Below are 16,930 nucleotides of genomic sequence, written 5' to 3' on the forward strand. Positions count from 1 at the left end.
CCTTCCCTTGCCACGTGAATTCCAGTTCTCGTGACACCCCCCAAATGTGAGGAGCCTCTGCAGTTAGTTTCTTCTGCAGGGCTGTAGAGGAGCATCCACGCTGTGTGACAAGGTGGCTGTCCTTTCAAGTTGTCTCTTTGCTGCCGGCTTCTGGGGGGTGTGTGGATAACACCTGATCCAGAGTAGAGACAGCTGCGGTTGGCAGGAGTGGGGGACCTTGGTCTGGTTCTGGGTTTGGGAGCTCAGCCTTGCTTGGATTCATTGCTTTCACAGAAGTGACCAGCCTGAGGATTGCCAGCATACCTTGTTTGCAATTAAAACATTAGCAATGCTTTTCATCCTAAGCATAGTTACAAGACAAAAACATAGAGAAATTACTCCTTTAAGTGGAGCAGAAATTAACTCCTGCGAGCTCTCCTGGACCCAGACCTGCTTCGTGCTCTAGCTGCCAGAGCCAAGTGCTGTCTTGGCAGTGCCCTGTCCCAGCGGTGCCCCAGTCCTCTGCTGCTCTCACCAGTCAGGCTTTTTGGATGGCAAGGGTGCCCTTTGCACAAAGAAATCCTCTGAGAAGCTGTTCCAGTCCCCACCTCTGCTTCCCTACAACCCATTGATTAACGGAACAGTCCCACTTGCAGCTTTTTAGACCCAGACCATGTCACCTGCTCCTTCCCCAGGCTCTGGTCCTCTGAGCACAGCTGGTGCTCTCGAGTACAGCTCTTGTCTGCTGGCCCCGATTTGCAGATTCTGCAGATTTTGAGTGCATAATTTAATCTCAACCCCGTCAGGGATCAGGTGCCCTGGAGCAGCCACCATGTACAGCTGGGTGCTGGCTTTGCCATGCAGGCTCTTCCCATCAGAGCAGTGCAGTGTCAGAGGGCGCACCGGTGTCAGACCCACCCTGTGGAGCTCGGCTGCCCGATAGCCCTCAGGCAGAGGCCAACCTGCAGCTCCTTCTTGCCTCCATTCATCAGTTGCTTACACTGTGCAACGTGCAATGTGTTGTCTTGCTGGTTCTCGCTGGCTGCAACAGATCTTGTGCACTTACTAGTTAATTACTTCAAGCATATATTTGGATACGCACGTGTCCAAGAATTAGCAGAGTGCAATCACTAAAATCCTAGATTAGATAGTGGTTAGGTTGGATTTAGTGAACAAGTTGCTAGCTGCGGTTCATTCAGTGCATCTTGAAATGTCCTATTTGGACCTTTCTCAGTCTTCAGGATTCAAGGTAACGTGATAGATTTTGCAATTGAATTTGGCATGTTAATAACTGAGACTAAAGAAATATTTGCAGCCTTGTTTTATGTGTCTTCTGCCTCTTTGAAGAGTTTGTCTCATTTAAACTGAGATATTGAAAAAAGACTGGTTATTTAACTGCATGTGGAAATGGAATTAGACGCATGCAGCAGGGACTGATGAGGATACTTCAGTTCATATGCACGACCTGAAGCTTGTAGCAGACTGAGTTCTTATCGCACTGCGAGGGACAAATACGTTATTTCAAAATAATTAAAATTAACCATAAATAAGGAAAAGATTTTATAGACATTATGGTGAAAAAGCGGTAACTGAAAATCGGTGATAACAGAAATTAAAGCAATGGTATTTGGCACAGAAGACAAGTGATGGTCCTTGAAAGGCCATAACTTCACTAAGGTCTCCTCTCTAGCTTCCCTTTGCCTTTAGCTGGAGGTGGCCCTAACAAAAAAACTGGGGTATGAGAGCTGGGGAGCTGCATAGCAGGTGATTTTGGTGTTGGTGGAGGGGAGGAGGAAGGCTCTCCTGCCCCAGGAGCTAACCCACGGTCACCTGCTCTTCATCTCCCTTGGTGTGTGGTGGGTGTGTGGGTCAGGACTTCCCATCTCCAGCCTGCTGCGGTGGAAGAGCAAGCTGTGCTTCCACTGCGGCTGCCCAGCTGTTCTGAACCACAGAAACCACAGCGATGTCTCTGCAGACCCCTCCGAGGCCTTCCGAGAGCCTCCCCTGGCACCATGTCACAGCGCATCCCTCTGTTAGGTGTGACAAGTGGTGGCGTTTTCCACGGTTCCTTGTGCTGCATCTGGCTCTGCGCTCTCCTGGTGGCCGCACCGGGTGCGAGAGGGGTTGCAGATCGTTACCAATAAACCCCACCAAACCTGTGTCTTCACAACCATTGCTGAGCTAAGGAAACACTTCCACTGCTTTTTCTGGGGTGATGTTGCTAGTTGTGTGGGCACCGTTACGTTCCCATGCAATACATATGTTGTTACAATGGTAATTACCTTCATGCTCAAAATGCATCCCTTATTTTCTAGCTATGAAGCATTGCAGCTGTCCTCTGCCGAGGTTTGACATTGGCAACGAATGCATGAAGCCATTTTATTCATTGTACCATTGACTTTGTCATATATAACAACATAGTGTCTGTGTGTATGAAATTTCGTAGAGATTACCTTCTATTTTCTTCCAGATTGTTGTTAAAAATGATTGACAGTTTTGAGCTGAGAACAGGTACTTAGAAGACCCAGCTGTAACTTTCTCATTTACTGGTGATTCCTCTTATTGGTGAACTCATCTTTAATCCTCTTGACAACAGTCTTCATAACCTTCATTTTTTATATTAGTGTCTTGTAGCACAAAACCCGGATAATTTTAGCAGAGCCGCAAAACCTTGTCTGACCTCTACCTGGCTCATTTAAAAAATTTGGTTAACAGCAATGCTCTAAAATTAATATTGGTATTCTTTTTTATTTGTATCTCAAACCATTTTATTATTCTCACTTAAATAATTATTTCTACTAAACAGAGAGATTTTAATTTATGTGCAAATTAGCTACCTTTCTAAAAAATACACAACTATTTCTAGCTGATGGCGTCTTATTTCACTCCATTTGTGGTATGGGGATTTGGATGGAAAGACCTAGGGATTTGTTTGAGAATGAAAGTGTACCTTTTTTTTTGTAATATTGCACTCTGAAGAAAACAAATTTATTTAATTACAATGAAAATGTTCAGAAAAATGTTCTGTCTCCTAAGGAGACTTTACTCATTTTATATCAAAGGGTATTTTTCTTCCTTTGTGCTCTCAAATCAGCCTGTGGATAGGCGAGCGCGGTCCTTTTGCAGCTCAGATCTCCCTGACACCGTCAGGGTGGGACAGAAACCCCCATCGTGTGTTGGCGCTGCGGCCCCTGCCCAAGGAGAGGTCCTCCGCGCTTGTGCATGCGAGGACTATGGTGGGGCCCCGCAGGTGCGGGCGGGCAAGCTGTACCTGTCAAGGTAGCCTTCAGCTGACAGTCGGATGCTGAAATCCGGCCTTTGAGGGAAGGGTGTAGCAGTTCCTGTTGGAAGAGGCTCTGCCTGCCTGGCACAGAGGCACTTTACATTTTGGAGCTGCACGCACCAGCAGAGAGCCACAGGTGCTCTCGGGGCTCCTTCTCTGACCTGCAAAACGAAAGCAGAGCGTGGCTGGGGGCCGGTGGGGGTGCACTTGGTGAGGGAGGGCTGTTGAAGGGGATTTCCGTGGTTCTTCTGTTGCCTGCTCAAATTATATCCCTAAGTGAAGCAAATCCTATGCGCTGGGTAGTCCTGGGAGTCAGGACTGGTCTTGGTTGGAGCTGGGACTGAACCAGCTGGTGAGTTTGTGCAGGCTCCACTGTGCGACAAAGCCAGCATCCTCAGAGGCGACGGGGTGGGTCGCACAGCTGGAGGGACCTTCCTCCTGTTTGGGGCGAGCATTTCACGTTTGGAGCTTGCTGCTGGTGACGGGAGGCAGTGAGGACCAGCTGCAGGACAGCCGTGTGCGGAGGAGCTCTGGACAGCTCTGTGGATGGTGGTGGTGGTGCTGGGATACATAGCTGTCCCCCCAGAACAACAGCCCCTTCTCCATGCCTTGCTGCAGGGAGAAACTGAATGAGGATACCGATTTTCACCCCCTTCTTCTCCCGTTTGTATAAATGGTGTGTCCAGATGAGTGCTTTCCTGCAGAGGCAGCACGGCCAGCAACGGCTTTTCTGCCATTTGTTGAACTGCCAGCACTTTCCTTTCCCCTCTCCTCTCGGGGCTCCCATCTGCACCCAACAGAAACCGATGGACGGACTCTAACCCGCTCAGACCGTGCACGCATGGTGTTTGGGAAAACCGCCGATGTCTCAGCAGCGCTGGGAGCGAACGTGGGGTTTGGTGCAGCAACCTCTGCGGGAGCGGGGAGCACCCTGCGTTGCTGCAGCCAGGCAGGAGATGCCCGAGCGAGAGGCCGGTGGTGCCGCAGTGCCTGTTGAGGGGGTGGGCGCCCCTGTGGTTCTCACCCATCTCTCTCCCGGGACTCTGCAGAGTGTCCCCTGACGGCGGCCGCTCAGCTGGAGCTCAGCGCCGAGATGATCAAGGCACTGCGCAACGGGGGAGCACACCTGGATTTCCGGACGCGTGAGGGAATGACAGCTCTTCACAAGGCCGTCCGGTGCCGCAACCACACAGCGCTACTGGTGAGTTGGGGGGAGCTGCCGTGGGGGGCTCTCCCTCCCCTCTGCCCTGCACCCCAGCACCAGCTCCTCCTCTCACCCCATCCAGGCTGCCGGCAGGGTTGTGCCCACCCCGGGGCCAAAGCATCTCTTGCATTGCTGTCAGGGAGCACAGCCCATTACAAAAGCGTGGCACTGATAACGTGAGCCTTGGGGGGAATGTGGGGTGAGCACTGCCTGCTGGCATAGCCAGAGCATCCCCGGACCCTCTGCAGGGCTGCTTTTCCTCCTGGGCATCCACCTGAAGCCGCAGAGCGAGGCAGGTGCTTCTCTTACAGACGCTGCTGGACCTGGGTGCCTCTCCAGACTACAAGGACAGCCGGGGGCTGACGCCCCTGTACCACAGTGCCATGGTTGGGGGGGATCCCTACTGCTGCGAGCTCCTGCTGCACGACTATGCCCGGCTCGGCTGCGTGGATGAGAACGGCTGGCAGGAGATCCACCAGGTGGGATGGACGGCAGGATGGGATCTGGCTGGGGTAACCAATGTCCTGCTGCTGATGGCAGGGGTTGTCCCATCGCCTTGGGTGCTGCAGGCAGCGGAGGCACTGCTCAGCAGCGGTGGCCAGCACAGCGGGCCAGGGTCCTGTGTGCAGGACTTGCATGTGGTGCGCTAGCTCTGGCTCGCATCCCAGGCCAATGCTCAGGCTGTTTTCTTCTGACCTCGGTCAGTAGCATCTAGAATCCTCCCCCGATTATGACTGGCTCATAAGATAGTGCTTTGGGATCTCGGACCAATGCCTGAGACATCCTGGTTCCAAACCACAGTTGTATCTGTCCCTGTTTTACACATTGAAAAGTGGATTTGGGGTAGAGAAGACATGGGCTAGGGGTTAGGGGACCTGAGCTGGCTTTGTGCTTCCAGACTGAGACCCTTTGAGAGAAGGGAGGATGTACGGGCTCTGCCTAGAGTCCCCTTGTCTCAGACCATCAGGAGGGCAGGTTGTCTTTGGGCCCGTGGCCTCCTGAAGCACCCAGCCCTCAGCCCCGTGCAAGGTGGACAAGTATTGGCACAGCTAAGGGTTAGAATGAAAAGAACAAGAAATATGTGTTTGTGATCTTGATTTACTGGATTTGACTGTCTTCCTTCCTGCCTCCACCCTACATTGCCTTGGCAGATCTTTGAGAACTGCTGGTCCCAGGATGGACCAAACGTAGATGAAAATACTACACCAGTTAACTAGAGATGTGGGGCCACTGTCCTCCTCTTTGCCTGCTTGTGCTTCAGGGCTTCTTGTCACCAGATAATGATACTGAGAGAGCAAATGGTCTGGAGGAGGCCCTGACACCAGTGATCCAAAACTTGCAATTGATCTAGAGGTAATTTGTCCAATAAGTATTCAGGTGTGTGTTGCTGTAAGGAGCAGCAGTGTTTCTGTGTGCACGTTAATGGGACTTCTCAAGTTACAGGTCCAGCCTGATTCCACTTTTCCAGCATGGATGAATCCAGCAGAGGATGTTACAGGATTTATCATCTTCCTGCTGCTCCCTGATTTTCTTTTTCTGTTTCTTTTTTCTGTTTTTGCATTCTGAGCAGGCATGTCGCTATGGCCACGTTCAGCACCTGGAGCATCTTCTCTTCTATGGAGCTGATATGACTGCACAGAATGCCTCAGGAAACACCGCTCTTCATATTTGTGCTCTCTATAACCAGGTACATCTCCGTGATTTGGGGCATGAGAACAAGAAAGTGTAGATGGGGCACCAGTCTGCCTGAGAAAGAGAGAGCACAGCATTGGGCTGGGGCACCTTCTCATTGCTATTACTCTTCCCAGACCCAGAAAGGTTCTTCTGAGTTGTGTCCATGCTCTGACCTGGGATGAGGCTGTTTCTGTTTGTAGCACCAGCCTGATTTTGGATTTCTCAGGAGGCAGGTGGCCAGAGGGAAGGGTCCATGGTTTAACATGTCCCATTCCCAAGATGTTTTTGCTCATTTACTGCCTAAAATTCTGTAGTTTTTCCTCTGGTTCCTATTCCTGCTTCACAGCAAGCCCCCACTACTGGCTGGGAGGGAGCAGTTTGCCTGGGTGGAGAGTGCTAATTTGGCCCAGGTGCTCACATTTAATTTGAGGCAGGCACATGCCCCCGGCAGGCCTTGTTGGGCATGTCCTGTGGCTTTTACCCTGCTCTGGGCAAGGCATGTGGACTGGGGTCCTGCCTTTCTCACAAATGGCCCTAAATTCTTATTGATAATCTCTGAATTTTGAAGAAGACTGCCCAGGCAACATAGGGCACTATTTGTTTTATTTACTGTGTGGTCACTAACCTCAGGTCAGGTGAAATTGAGGGTAGTGGAAGTGCCCTCTCTGATCTTACACACCTGCTGTTCTCTTTCTGAGATGTAGAGGTCAGTAGCTAAGGATTTCTCCTGTAGGTTTTGTTCCTTCCTAGAGATTTTTATGCATTGTATTATGTGCTTTTTTATTATAATGGGAATTCTCAGTTTCTGAGGTGTCCATGCTTTAAAAATGGAACCATTATGTTTTGCAGTAGACAGTGGCACATGGGGGCTGATTTGGGGCTTGTTAGGTGGTAGGTGCGTTCTGTACGTCAAGGACTCTTGAACCCAGGTGCCCGCCCACTGGGGTGGGTGGGTAGAGCGGCATTAAAGAGTACAGGGGCTCATAAACATGTTAAATTACCATAACTTAGAAGCACAGAGCATTCAAAACAAGAATAAAAGGCTTAGGGAAACAGCAATACCTGGGAATGTGTGGTGGCTGCTGTGCCCGTAGCTGTGCTCTTGGGCTGATGTTTGGGCATAGCCATGGTGCCGGTGCCCCAGAGCTGCACACAGGTGGGTGGTCTTGATCAGCTTGGGGTTGGGGGTGGTCAGTTCTCAGGGGCTGAGCATCCTCCCTTGCTTTAGCCAAAGGAGGCTTTCTGAGTGCAATGAAACCATGTGGTTTGCTCCTTCGTTGTCACCAGTCTGCAGTCCTAATTGGTCTCTTCCCTTTCCCCCTTGCTTGCTTTCACAGGAGAGCTGCGCTCGGGTTCTCCTCTTCCGCGGTGCAAGCAAAGAGATTCGCAACTACAACAGCCAGACGGCGTTCCAGGTGAGGCAGCGAGCTCCGGGGCCCGTTCCTCCCGCAGAGCATCTCGTGGCCCCCGCCCCGAGGGCAGCCTCTGCAACATGTCTTGGGCACGTGTGGGGTAAAGCTTACTGGAAAAAAACGTTGATTCAGGATGTCTGTTGTGACACTGGCGTAATTTCTGGAGGAGGAGGGAGCAAAGGGAATATGTGGTACATGTGAAAGGGCTGTGAAGGTGGTATCTTATGGTAGGAGACCGAAAGAGCTTGGCTCGTCTGGTCATGTGTAATGGAGGTGGAAAGGAGAAGTTATTGCTGTCTGTAGAAATGTCGCAGTAAATGTTAGAGAAGGAGCAGAATCCTTAGAAATAAAGGACAGTGTTGCCACAGAAATGAGTGCACCTAAACTTGCTGTTAATGAATTTAAACTGAAAGTTAGAAGACCTCTAGCCACAAGAGGAGTGAAACTCTGGAATAGCTTTCTAGTAAATGTGCTGGGTAACACAGGTGGAAAAGGGCAACTCGGTCATTTTGCAGTGTGTCTCTTTCCATAAGTTTGCTAATTGTGGGAAGTGACAGCCTGCCAGCTGTAGTTCATGATGCAGGAGGTCCCTTCCCATCCAAGGTCTGCTTTGCACTTTTTTTTTTTTTAAAGTTTTTGAACTTGTAATAGCCATTTTCTCTTTGCTCTCATTGAAGCACAGTCATTTGCCTGAGGACCTTTCAGAAATGTTGTGACTCAATGTCCAGCTAATACTAATCTTCAGGTGTCCCTTGAGAGCAGAGAGTATCTGTCAGCATCTTACTCATATACCAGCTCAGGTGGCTGCAGATGAGCTTGCTAATTATTAGCCCTTTAGAAATGCTTTTTCTTGCAATTCTTTCAATGTTGTTTATAGCTGCTTTAGGCCAGAGTCTTTTAAGTGTGACTGTGATGATGTCATACGGTCCCCACAAACATCATATGGGGCCCCTGTGAGAAAGAAGCCTTATTACAGACGTAACTGCTCTCGTTGCGTGTGTGTGACTGTGGCTGCTGTTGGAGCGGCAGCATGTCCTGGGGGAGGCAGGCAGGGAATTGCTGGGCAGATGCTCTGCACGTGCTGGAAACTGGCCACACTAGGTCATGCTGCACCAGTGTCGCCTCCCATGCAGAAGAAGCAGGTATGTCTAGTGAACGTCGTGTGTCCCGGGTGACCAACTTTACTGAAAAGGCACCAAATCCCTGTGCAGCGTGTGCCATGAGCACACCAGGGAGCCAAAGCGTCCTGTGACCTGACCTGGCCGCTCACTGGCAGCCACAACAAACCTGCTGTGGTTCTCCTGAACCCCCCGCCATGAGCTGCTGCAATGGTGCTCTGTTCTGCAGAGGATACTTCATTTAAAATTTAAGTATATTTCACTGCAAATTAAGCATACTGTCCTGAAAGGAGCACGCAGAACTTGCGTGTGTACTTACCAGGTTGTAAAGAGGAATCAGGCAGCCGTGCGGAGATAACCTGCTGTGAATCACTTGTGTGGATGGTGTAAGGAACTAAAAATGCTTATGTAGTTTCAGGAAATGGATACATAGCTTATAGTCTTCTTTAAAAGTAATTTCTTTATTAGGACTGAGACCACATTCCTTGCAAGCTGTGCTACATGTTGGCTTGGATGCTGAGAGAAAAAGGTCCTTGAAGGTCAAATAGAGCATCCTTACAGGTGGTCTGGTATTTTGTCACGTGCAGGAACTTGAGATTTACACCATACAACTAATTTGCCTATTAAGTGATAGTTGTCTGGCCGTAGCTGGTGGAGCTCCGTAGTCGGGAGTGTCGTTTGTGTGACGAAGTATGGGTACCTGTCTGCGGAGAAGGGGATGCTTCTCCTCCCCTCCACGATGGCCTGGGCAGCGCGGGGTGACTTGTTCTGGTGCAGTGCTTGTGCACATGAGCGTGAGTGCCACCGCAGCTTTGCTCTGAGTGACTGGTGTGACCTTGCTAACCACAGCAAATGCTGAAGGATGCTTGAGCTCAGCCCTTGGTGGGCAGCTCCGTTCTCTGTGAATCCACCTTAGCTCAGACCTTCCTCTGTCTGCTCTGTGTTACCTCCCACCTTGGGAGGTGGGTCGTGAAAGGGCTTCATGTGGCAAGATCTGCTTTGCTCAGAGACCGCTGCTCTCTGGGGAGCTTTGCTCTAGGAACCAAGGATAGTCCCATCTGAGTACTCTCTGATTTAATGTGCAAATATTTATTTCTAAGGAAGGGCTTCTTGCAGGAAGCTGCTGCCTCCTTTTTGAGCTGAGCTGAGCTTTTGGAATCAAGAGATGGAGTAAGGGCAATCTTTTTGCTTCAGGCATTTGCAGGACACAGGGTGGTGTAGCAGGTGGTGGAAGGAGGCAAAGGGCTCCTGCTGTGATTTTGCTCGTGTCCTGAAGAGTCCTAGTGGGTCTTAATGAGGAAAAAACAGCTTTTGTCTTTTCCTTTTTGAAGTAGTGCCTCTAATTGGAAGTTTCTGTTGCAGAGAATGAAAACTGTGGTTGCTAATCCAATCAGTTTGTTTATTGACAAATCCAAACCAGAATTTTATATTGGTGGGATGTGCTCACTTCAGTTCCCAGCTTTCAAAGAGAAACTCTCCAACTCCCTGCTTGGATTGCTTGCTCAAGACTTCAGCATGTCATTAAGTCACTGCCAGCTGCAAAGTCTGGCGCTTTCTTGCATATTGTCTTCACGTGGCCATGGTAGTGGGGTGCTGCCTTTCTACTATGGAGTTTCAGCACAGGAGAGGAGAGCCGAGCCTGAACGAGGGAGTGTGTGCTACCCTTTGGTTCTGTGGCTGCTGGGAGCTCATGTAAATACCTGTGCTGCTGCACGGCTATTTAGTCAGTTTACTGCACATACCTCCTGTTAACTTGATTGCTACTGTTAATCAGATAGCCTGATGTTAGTGGCCTGAGATGACTTGAGATAGCAGTGAGTAATTTAGAGGGTTTAGAAGTTGTAATCTGCTTGGTTATCTTCCCCAAGGCAAATCAGCATGCTCACTGCCTGCGGTGGCATGCCCCCTCTCGCTGTGTTGAGTTCCTCCTGCTGCAAAGGGGCCTGACCCCCACTTGTGGAGTGCAGTGCACGGCTTGTGTGGTGGGGCAGGAGTGCAGGGAGCAGTCTCACCTCTTTGTGGCTGGTAGCAGGCTTCAGGGAGGAGTGCAAGAGCAGGGTGTGTTTAGGGTGAGAGTTCTCCCAGAGTATCTTTCCAGCTTCTGTCAATCTGCATCTCTCTGTTTTCCTGAGCCAAGTTTGTACCTACATCTGTCTTCAATTGCTCTTAGCTGGCTTTTCACCCCTAAATTGTCTGAGAGAGTCCCCTGTGCAGATGCAGTCCTTCCCAAAGCTCCCCTACCTCATCCAAGTATGTTCTTACAGAAGGATGGAGACATCATTTTTCAGGTAGAATATTGCATACTCAGAATGTGCTGGTTGAAAAGTGTGGGTTTTTTTGTTTGGTCTTTTTATTTTTTTCCTTCCAGCTGCTTTAGCAGTATCATTGATCAGAACTGAAGTGCTGCCAAAGCGCTAGTTGTCTCAAACCTCCCATGTGCCTTGAGGTACTCACTGACTGGGCTTGCGATGTTGGCCACTGGAGCATGCCCTGGGCTGGGAGCCTGTGATGGGAAGGACAAGCCCTCAAGCTGAGCCTGTTAAAACCAGCAGTTGCTGTTGCTGATGTGGTGAATCCACCATCCTATCTAAACAGCAGAAAGGTACCCAGCGGAGGCCTGGAACATGTGGACAGGTGCATGGGTAGGCAGTTGTGCCAACATCATGAATGGTGGCTGAGTCAGTCAGTGGTGTCCTTCCCACTGGTGATTTGTGCTGGATCCCAGGGAACTGAAATTCTGCATTCATAAGTTTAAGTTCAGGATGGCAATGTTAGGCAATGTCTTGTCTCTTAGGAGGGTGAAGACTTGTCTTTAAGTATTGTTCTTCAAGAGGTGCTTTTTTATATTGTGATAAGGTTACCCATCCTCACTACTTCAGTCGTCGTCTTGCATGGGACTATCGATAGCTCAAAGTCCTCCAGGTCAGCCTGTCTAGAGGTTCTTGTGGTTTTTACAAAAGTACTAAGTGCTAGCTGCTGTTCAGCTGCAGTATTTTGGGTTTTCCCTTTCCTAAATGCCAGGTTGACAGAGTGACTGTAAAAGAGAAAACCTTTTAAATTCTGTGAATGTCAGCGTCCCTCTCTGAGCATGCAAATCACATGATTTGACTTGGAAATTAAATCATTTACCTTTGCAAGCTGAACTTCATCAGAATGATGATCCACACGTGGTGTTACAGACAGGCCAAGTGAAACAATCTTCCTGTGTCACACTACAGTTTGACATCCAGCTGATGAGAAATGGTTTGATGGGGTCTTTATTAACAAGCGTGCAAGAGGGAAGGAGATACCCTCTACTCTTGCAAAAGTCCCTGTCCCTCTGGCTCTAATCCAGCTTGCTATCTACCAAGACCTCCAGGGCCATTTCTGCTGAACTGCTCCTCAGTCTGTGTCATTGCCAAAGCTGCTTCTTTCCCAGGTGTGGGACTCTGCATTTGTGCTTTTTCGGTTTCATACGGGCCCTGCTGGCCTATTCACCCAGCCCATCCAGGTCCCTCTGGATGGCAGACCTGCCCTTGTGTGTATTGGCCATTCCTCCCAGTTTGGTGTTACCTGCAAACTTGACCTCTGTGATGCCTCACCTGTTACTGGTCATCATGTAGATAATGACCCATTAACAACCGCTTCTGAGCCTAACAGAATCCCAGAATGGCGGGGGTTGGAACGGCCCCCTGGAGCTCACCCCGTCCCACCCCTGCTGGAGCAGGCACCCCCAGAGCAGGGGCACAGGGCCGCGGCCAGGCGGGGGGTGAATGTCCCCAGGGAAGGGACCCCACAGCCTCTCTGGGCAGCCTGTGCCCCTGCTCTGGCACCCGCACAGGGAAGGGGTTTGGCCTCATGTTCAGGGGGAACTTCCCGTGTTCCAGCTTGTGCCCGTTGCCCCTTGGCCTGGCGTTGGGCACCGCTGAAAAGAGCCCGGCCCATCCCCCTGACACCCGCCCTTCAGATATTTATAAGCACTGATGAGATCCCCCCTCAGGCTTCTCTTCTCCAGGCTGAACAAGCCCAGGTCTCTCAGCCTTTCCTCCCAAGGGAGATGCTCCAGCCCCTGATCCCCTTGGCAGCTCTGCGCTGGCCTTGCTCCAGCAGTTCCCTGCCCTTATTAAACTGGGGGGCCCAGAACTGGACGCAGCCCTGCAGATGTGGCCTCACTGGGGCAGAGCAGAGGGGGAGGAGAACCTCCCTCGCCCTGCTGCCCACACTCCTTTTCATGCATCGGTGGACTTAGCCACAAAGGCACGGTGCTGGCTCAGGGTCAGCTTGTTGTCCAGCAGCACTGCCAGGCCCTTCTCAGCAGAGCCGCTTTCCAGTACTTCAGCCCCCAGCCTGTACCGGTGCATGGGGTTGTTCCTCCCCAGGGGCAGGACCTTGCACTTGCTCTTGTTGAATTCCATGAGGTTAAACCTCATTTCATGAGGATAACCTCCCTCAAGTTGCTGGCCACAGTCATTTTCATGCATCCCTGGATATACTTGGCCCAGCTTTCCAGCCTGTCCAGGTCTCACTGGACGGCAGCACAGCCTTCTGGTGTATCAGCCGCTCCTCCCAGCTTGGGATCGTCAGCGAACTTGCTGAGGGGACGCTCTGTGCCATCGTCCAGGTCATTGATGAATATGTTGAACAGGACAGGACCCAGCACAGACCCCTGGGGAACACCACTAGTGACAGGCCTCCATCCAGACTCTGCTCCATTGATCATGACCCTCTGAGTTCTGTTGTTGAGCCATTTCTCTGTCCACCTCACTGTCCTCTCATGTAACCCACACTTTCTTCCTAAGCTCACTTGTGAGGATGTTATGGGGGGCAGTGTCAAATGCCTTGCTGAAGCCAAGGTAAACAACATCCCCTGCTCTCCCTTCATCTCCCCAGATAGTCATGCCATCATAGAAGGCTGTCAGGTTGGTCAAGCATGATGTCCCCTTGGTCGATCTGTGTTGACTACTTCTGATAACCTTCTTTTCCTCTAACTATCCAGGCAGTTTTTTCCCATCTAGCTGTCCACCCATCCATACTCTAATGTCCTAATTTCTATACAGATAGAGATGAGACATGGAAGGTTCCATCTGTCTTTACTTCCCTGTGTCCTCTGAGATAGCTGCTAGTTTTCCTACTTCTGTATCAAATACGTTGGGCCATCTGTGCCACTCCTGTCTCTCAGCAGTCTGCCTTGTGTGGGGCTGGAGACTTGCTGCCACCGCAGGAATGCTGCTCTCCTCTGCATAGAGCTTTCCCTGTAAACAGCAGGAGAATCCTAAAATGCTGCTGTTCAGTAGCTGTACAAAACAGTTTGTTTCTGCTACCTGTGCATCTGTTTCCCCATTAGCCCCAGCTGTTCCTGGAATGTCTGTGGGTCAACCATGATGGCCCAGTCCTTGCTGTAACTGGCTATGGTGAGGCTCCAGTCCTAATCAGAGGAGTGCTTTCAGTACCCAAGTGACTTCACAATTGCTCGATGAATATCTCCACCCTTGATGTTTCTGGTGTGGACACCTGAAGCTTGGCCCCGTGTTCCCTAGGTAGTGTTTTCTGCAGCATCTCAGAGCTGAAGTGGTGTTGGTGGGGCAGTTTGGAGCTGGTGTGTGCAGGATGAACCTCAGAAGCTCTCTGCACAAGGGTACAGCTGCCTCAGTGTCATCTGCAGCGCACATGTACATGCAGGCTGGGTGACAAGTTTCAGTTTCTCAAGCAGCCTTGTCCTCATGCCGGCTTATTGTGCCCCTGCCTTTCCCAGAGCCTGCTGAGGCGCTGACTTCTTCCTCTGAGGTTGAAGAGGGTCTGAAATGACAACTGGCATGCTGTACCTTTTGTGTTCAGTCTTGGAAGGAGAGGAGTGATGGTGATGAGCTTGAGCCCCTGTGGTAGCTCAAAGGTAAACAAATGGGGTATTGGGATGTTTCTAGTTCACACCTGTGTTTACAGGGGTGCACGGTCACTGGTAAGTCATCTTTCTTTCTGCATGTGTTCTTCCAATCCTCCTTTCCCAGCAGTAATGGAAGATACCGCCCCTTGGACATGCCTTTCTGGATAGAGGCTTCTCACCTGTGTTTTCCACAAATGCCATTGCTTGGCCAAAGTCAAAGGTGGCTTCTCCCGTCTCCTCAGCAATGTTTCTGATGTCCAGACTGTGGCCTTCATGGATGAGCCATCCAAGGCCCCAGTGCTGTTGGTGCCTGAGTGCTGTTTATAGTACCAAAACCGTGCCATGTAAGAAAAAATACCTGTAAAACATGGCTTGGTTGCATGGTGTAACCATTTGTCTCTGATTCCCACTCTGCTTTGGACCACTTACTTACCCAAGGTACATACTGGAAAATTATTATAAATGTGTGAGCTTGTTATAAATGTAGCTTTTACAGCCAATAGAAGTGGCTAAGAGAACCTATCAAAATGAGAACTCAGCACTGGAAGTTTTAATTATAAAAAGATAATAATTCAATGTTATTTACTTGGGAAAAAAAAAAACAAATTCCAAACCCTCATAATTTTCTTTCATATTGATCTAAAGGTTTGCTTATGTATGCGAGCAGGTGACTCTGGTACCAAGCTGAAACTAAACACAGATCGTGACTTCTTTCCTGTCAAGTTTGTATACAAATGGAGCTATGGGATCGCTTGTGTTAGCTCATCCCAAACATGTCTGAGGTAGGTTTTAGAAGGGCAGGCAAATTTCTAAATGACCAGTAAATATCAATTTTGTACAAATTTCTTTGTCCTCATGATACCCATCATTGAACTTTTCCATTCCTACATATACAGGGTTATCATATGCAGAATATAAAAACAGTATGCAACTAGTTGCTTCAAATTTCTTATAATTTCACTGAAATTTAACAATCAGCTGCTACTTTTCTGTCAAAAAGTTGTCTGTTCTTTTGATTGCTGCATCTTTGTGTGGGTTTCCCCCCGTCCCTCCTCCTCCCCAGGTTAAATCCTCTGGGCATGGGTGCAAGTCATCCCTCAAATACATTGCAGGGCAGGACATACGTCTCACTATCACAGCTTGATTTCTCTCCCAGCTCATGGGTAGCTATGATAGTTTCACATGTAAAATTAATAGCATCATAAAACGGCAGAATCGGAGACGTGGGGAGGGGCTGCTGAGGTGTCCAGAACCAGCCCTGTGGGGAGCAGCACCCATCAGCGGGGGCCGCTCAGGGCTGTGGCAGAGCCAGCGCTGAGCATCTGCAAGGCCAGAGACCCCACAGCCTCTTGGGGCCCCGGTCAGGGTCCCACCTCCCTCCAGCAAAGGGCTCTTCCTGCCATGGAGGGAGGATGTCCCCGTCCGCAGCTTGTGCCTCTTGTCCCGTCCCAGCACCACCGAGAGGAGCCCGGGCCCGTCCCCTCTCCCCACCCTGCCAGGCAGCCGCAGACCGCAGTAACGTCGCCCCTTTGCCTTCTCCTCTCCAGGCTGAGCAAACGCCACGCTCGGCCTCTCCGCTGGCCCCCCACGCGCCAGCCCCAACCGTCCCGAGGCCCCTCTGGGAGCCGCCCCACTACTGCAATGTCCGTCCCGCGCCGGTGAGCCCAGCCTGGCCCCCGTACTCTGACGGGTCTCGCCGGCGCTGAGCAGAGGGCAGCAATCCCTGCCCTCGCCCCGCCGGCTGCCCTCGGGCCGTCACGCCCAGGACGTGCTCACCCTCCGCTGCCGGCACTACGGGTCCGTGGTGCAGGGGAGACGCCCCGGGGTCCCCCAGGCCTTTTCGGAGAGGCTGGTTGCCCCGTCCTGTCCTGCCGCGTGGGGCTGCTGCAGCCCACGGCGGGACCTGGTGCGTGTCCCGGCAGAGCCCCGCCAGTCCCCGTGGGCCCGTTTCACCAGCCTGGGGTGGTCCCACGGACGAGCAGCCCTGTCCTCCCGCCCGTCGGCTGCTCCCAAGGCTGGTGACCGGCGTCCCCCTCCCATCGTCCTGGCAGTCAGTGGAGGTACCGAAAGGGACCGGCTCCGTGTCCATCGCTGAGGAATGGGCTCGTAAGCAGCCACCAGCTGGACTCCATCTGGCCCACACCACCCTTCGAGCCGGTGGTCCAGTCAGCTTTCCTCCCACCTTGTTGTCCACCTGCCCAAACCATCCTTGTCCTGTTTTGCAATAAGGATGCTATGGGAGACCACAGTGAACGCCCCCCTGAGATCAGGGTGACACCATTTGCTACGCTCGCCCTGTTCAGAGACAGCCACCCTACTGGAGAAGGCAGCAGAAAGCTAGGACTGAGGAGGAACCTGAGAGGTCATTTTTTGGGCTCTTCTGCTCACCCCCAGGACTGG

The 16,930-nt window shown here is 51.0% G+C and overlaps 1 protein-coding gene across 11 annotated transcripts in view; it reads left to right on the top strand.

Moving 5' to 3' along the window:
• The window catches only part of SHANK3 (SH3 and multiple ankyrin repeat domains 3), a 403,098-nt gene that overhangs the window by 99,454 nt on the left and 286,714 nt on the right, over nucleotides 1-16,930 (top strand). For all 11 annotated transcript variants that reach the window (XM_064441038.1, XM_064441069.1, XM_064441094.1 and 8 more), the window contains 4 exons: nucleotides 4,312-4,463; nucleotides 4,778-4,945; nucleotides 6,037-6,153; nucleotides 7,478-7,555. In XM_064441038.1, the coding sequence (XP_064297108.1) occupies nucleotides 4,312-4,463; nucleotides 4,778-4,945; nucleotides 6,037-6,153; nucleotides 7,478-7,555 (515 nt within the window). The remainder of the gene's footprint in view (nucleotides 1-4,311; nucleotides 4,464-4,777; nucleotides 4,946-6,036; nucleotides 6,154-7,477; nucleotides 7,556-16,930) is intronic.

This window comes from Phalacrocorax carbo, chromosome 1 (genome assembly GCF_963921805.1).
Source record: "Phalacrocorax carbo chromosome 1, bPhaCar2.1, whole genome shotgun sequence".
Lineage (NCBI taxonomy): Eukaryota > Metazoa > Chordata > Aves > Suliformes > Phalacrocoracidae > Phalacrocorax > Phalacrocorax carbo.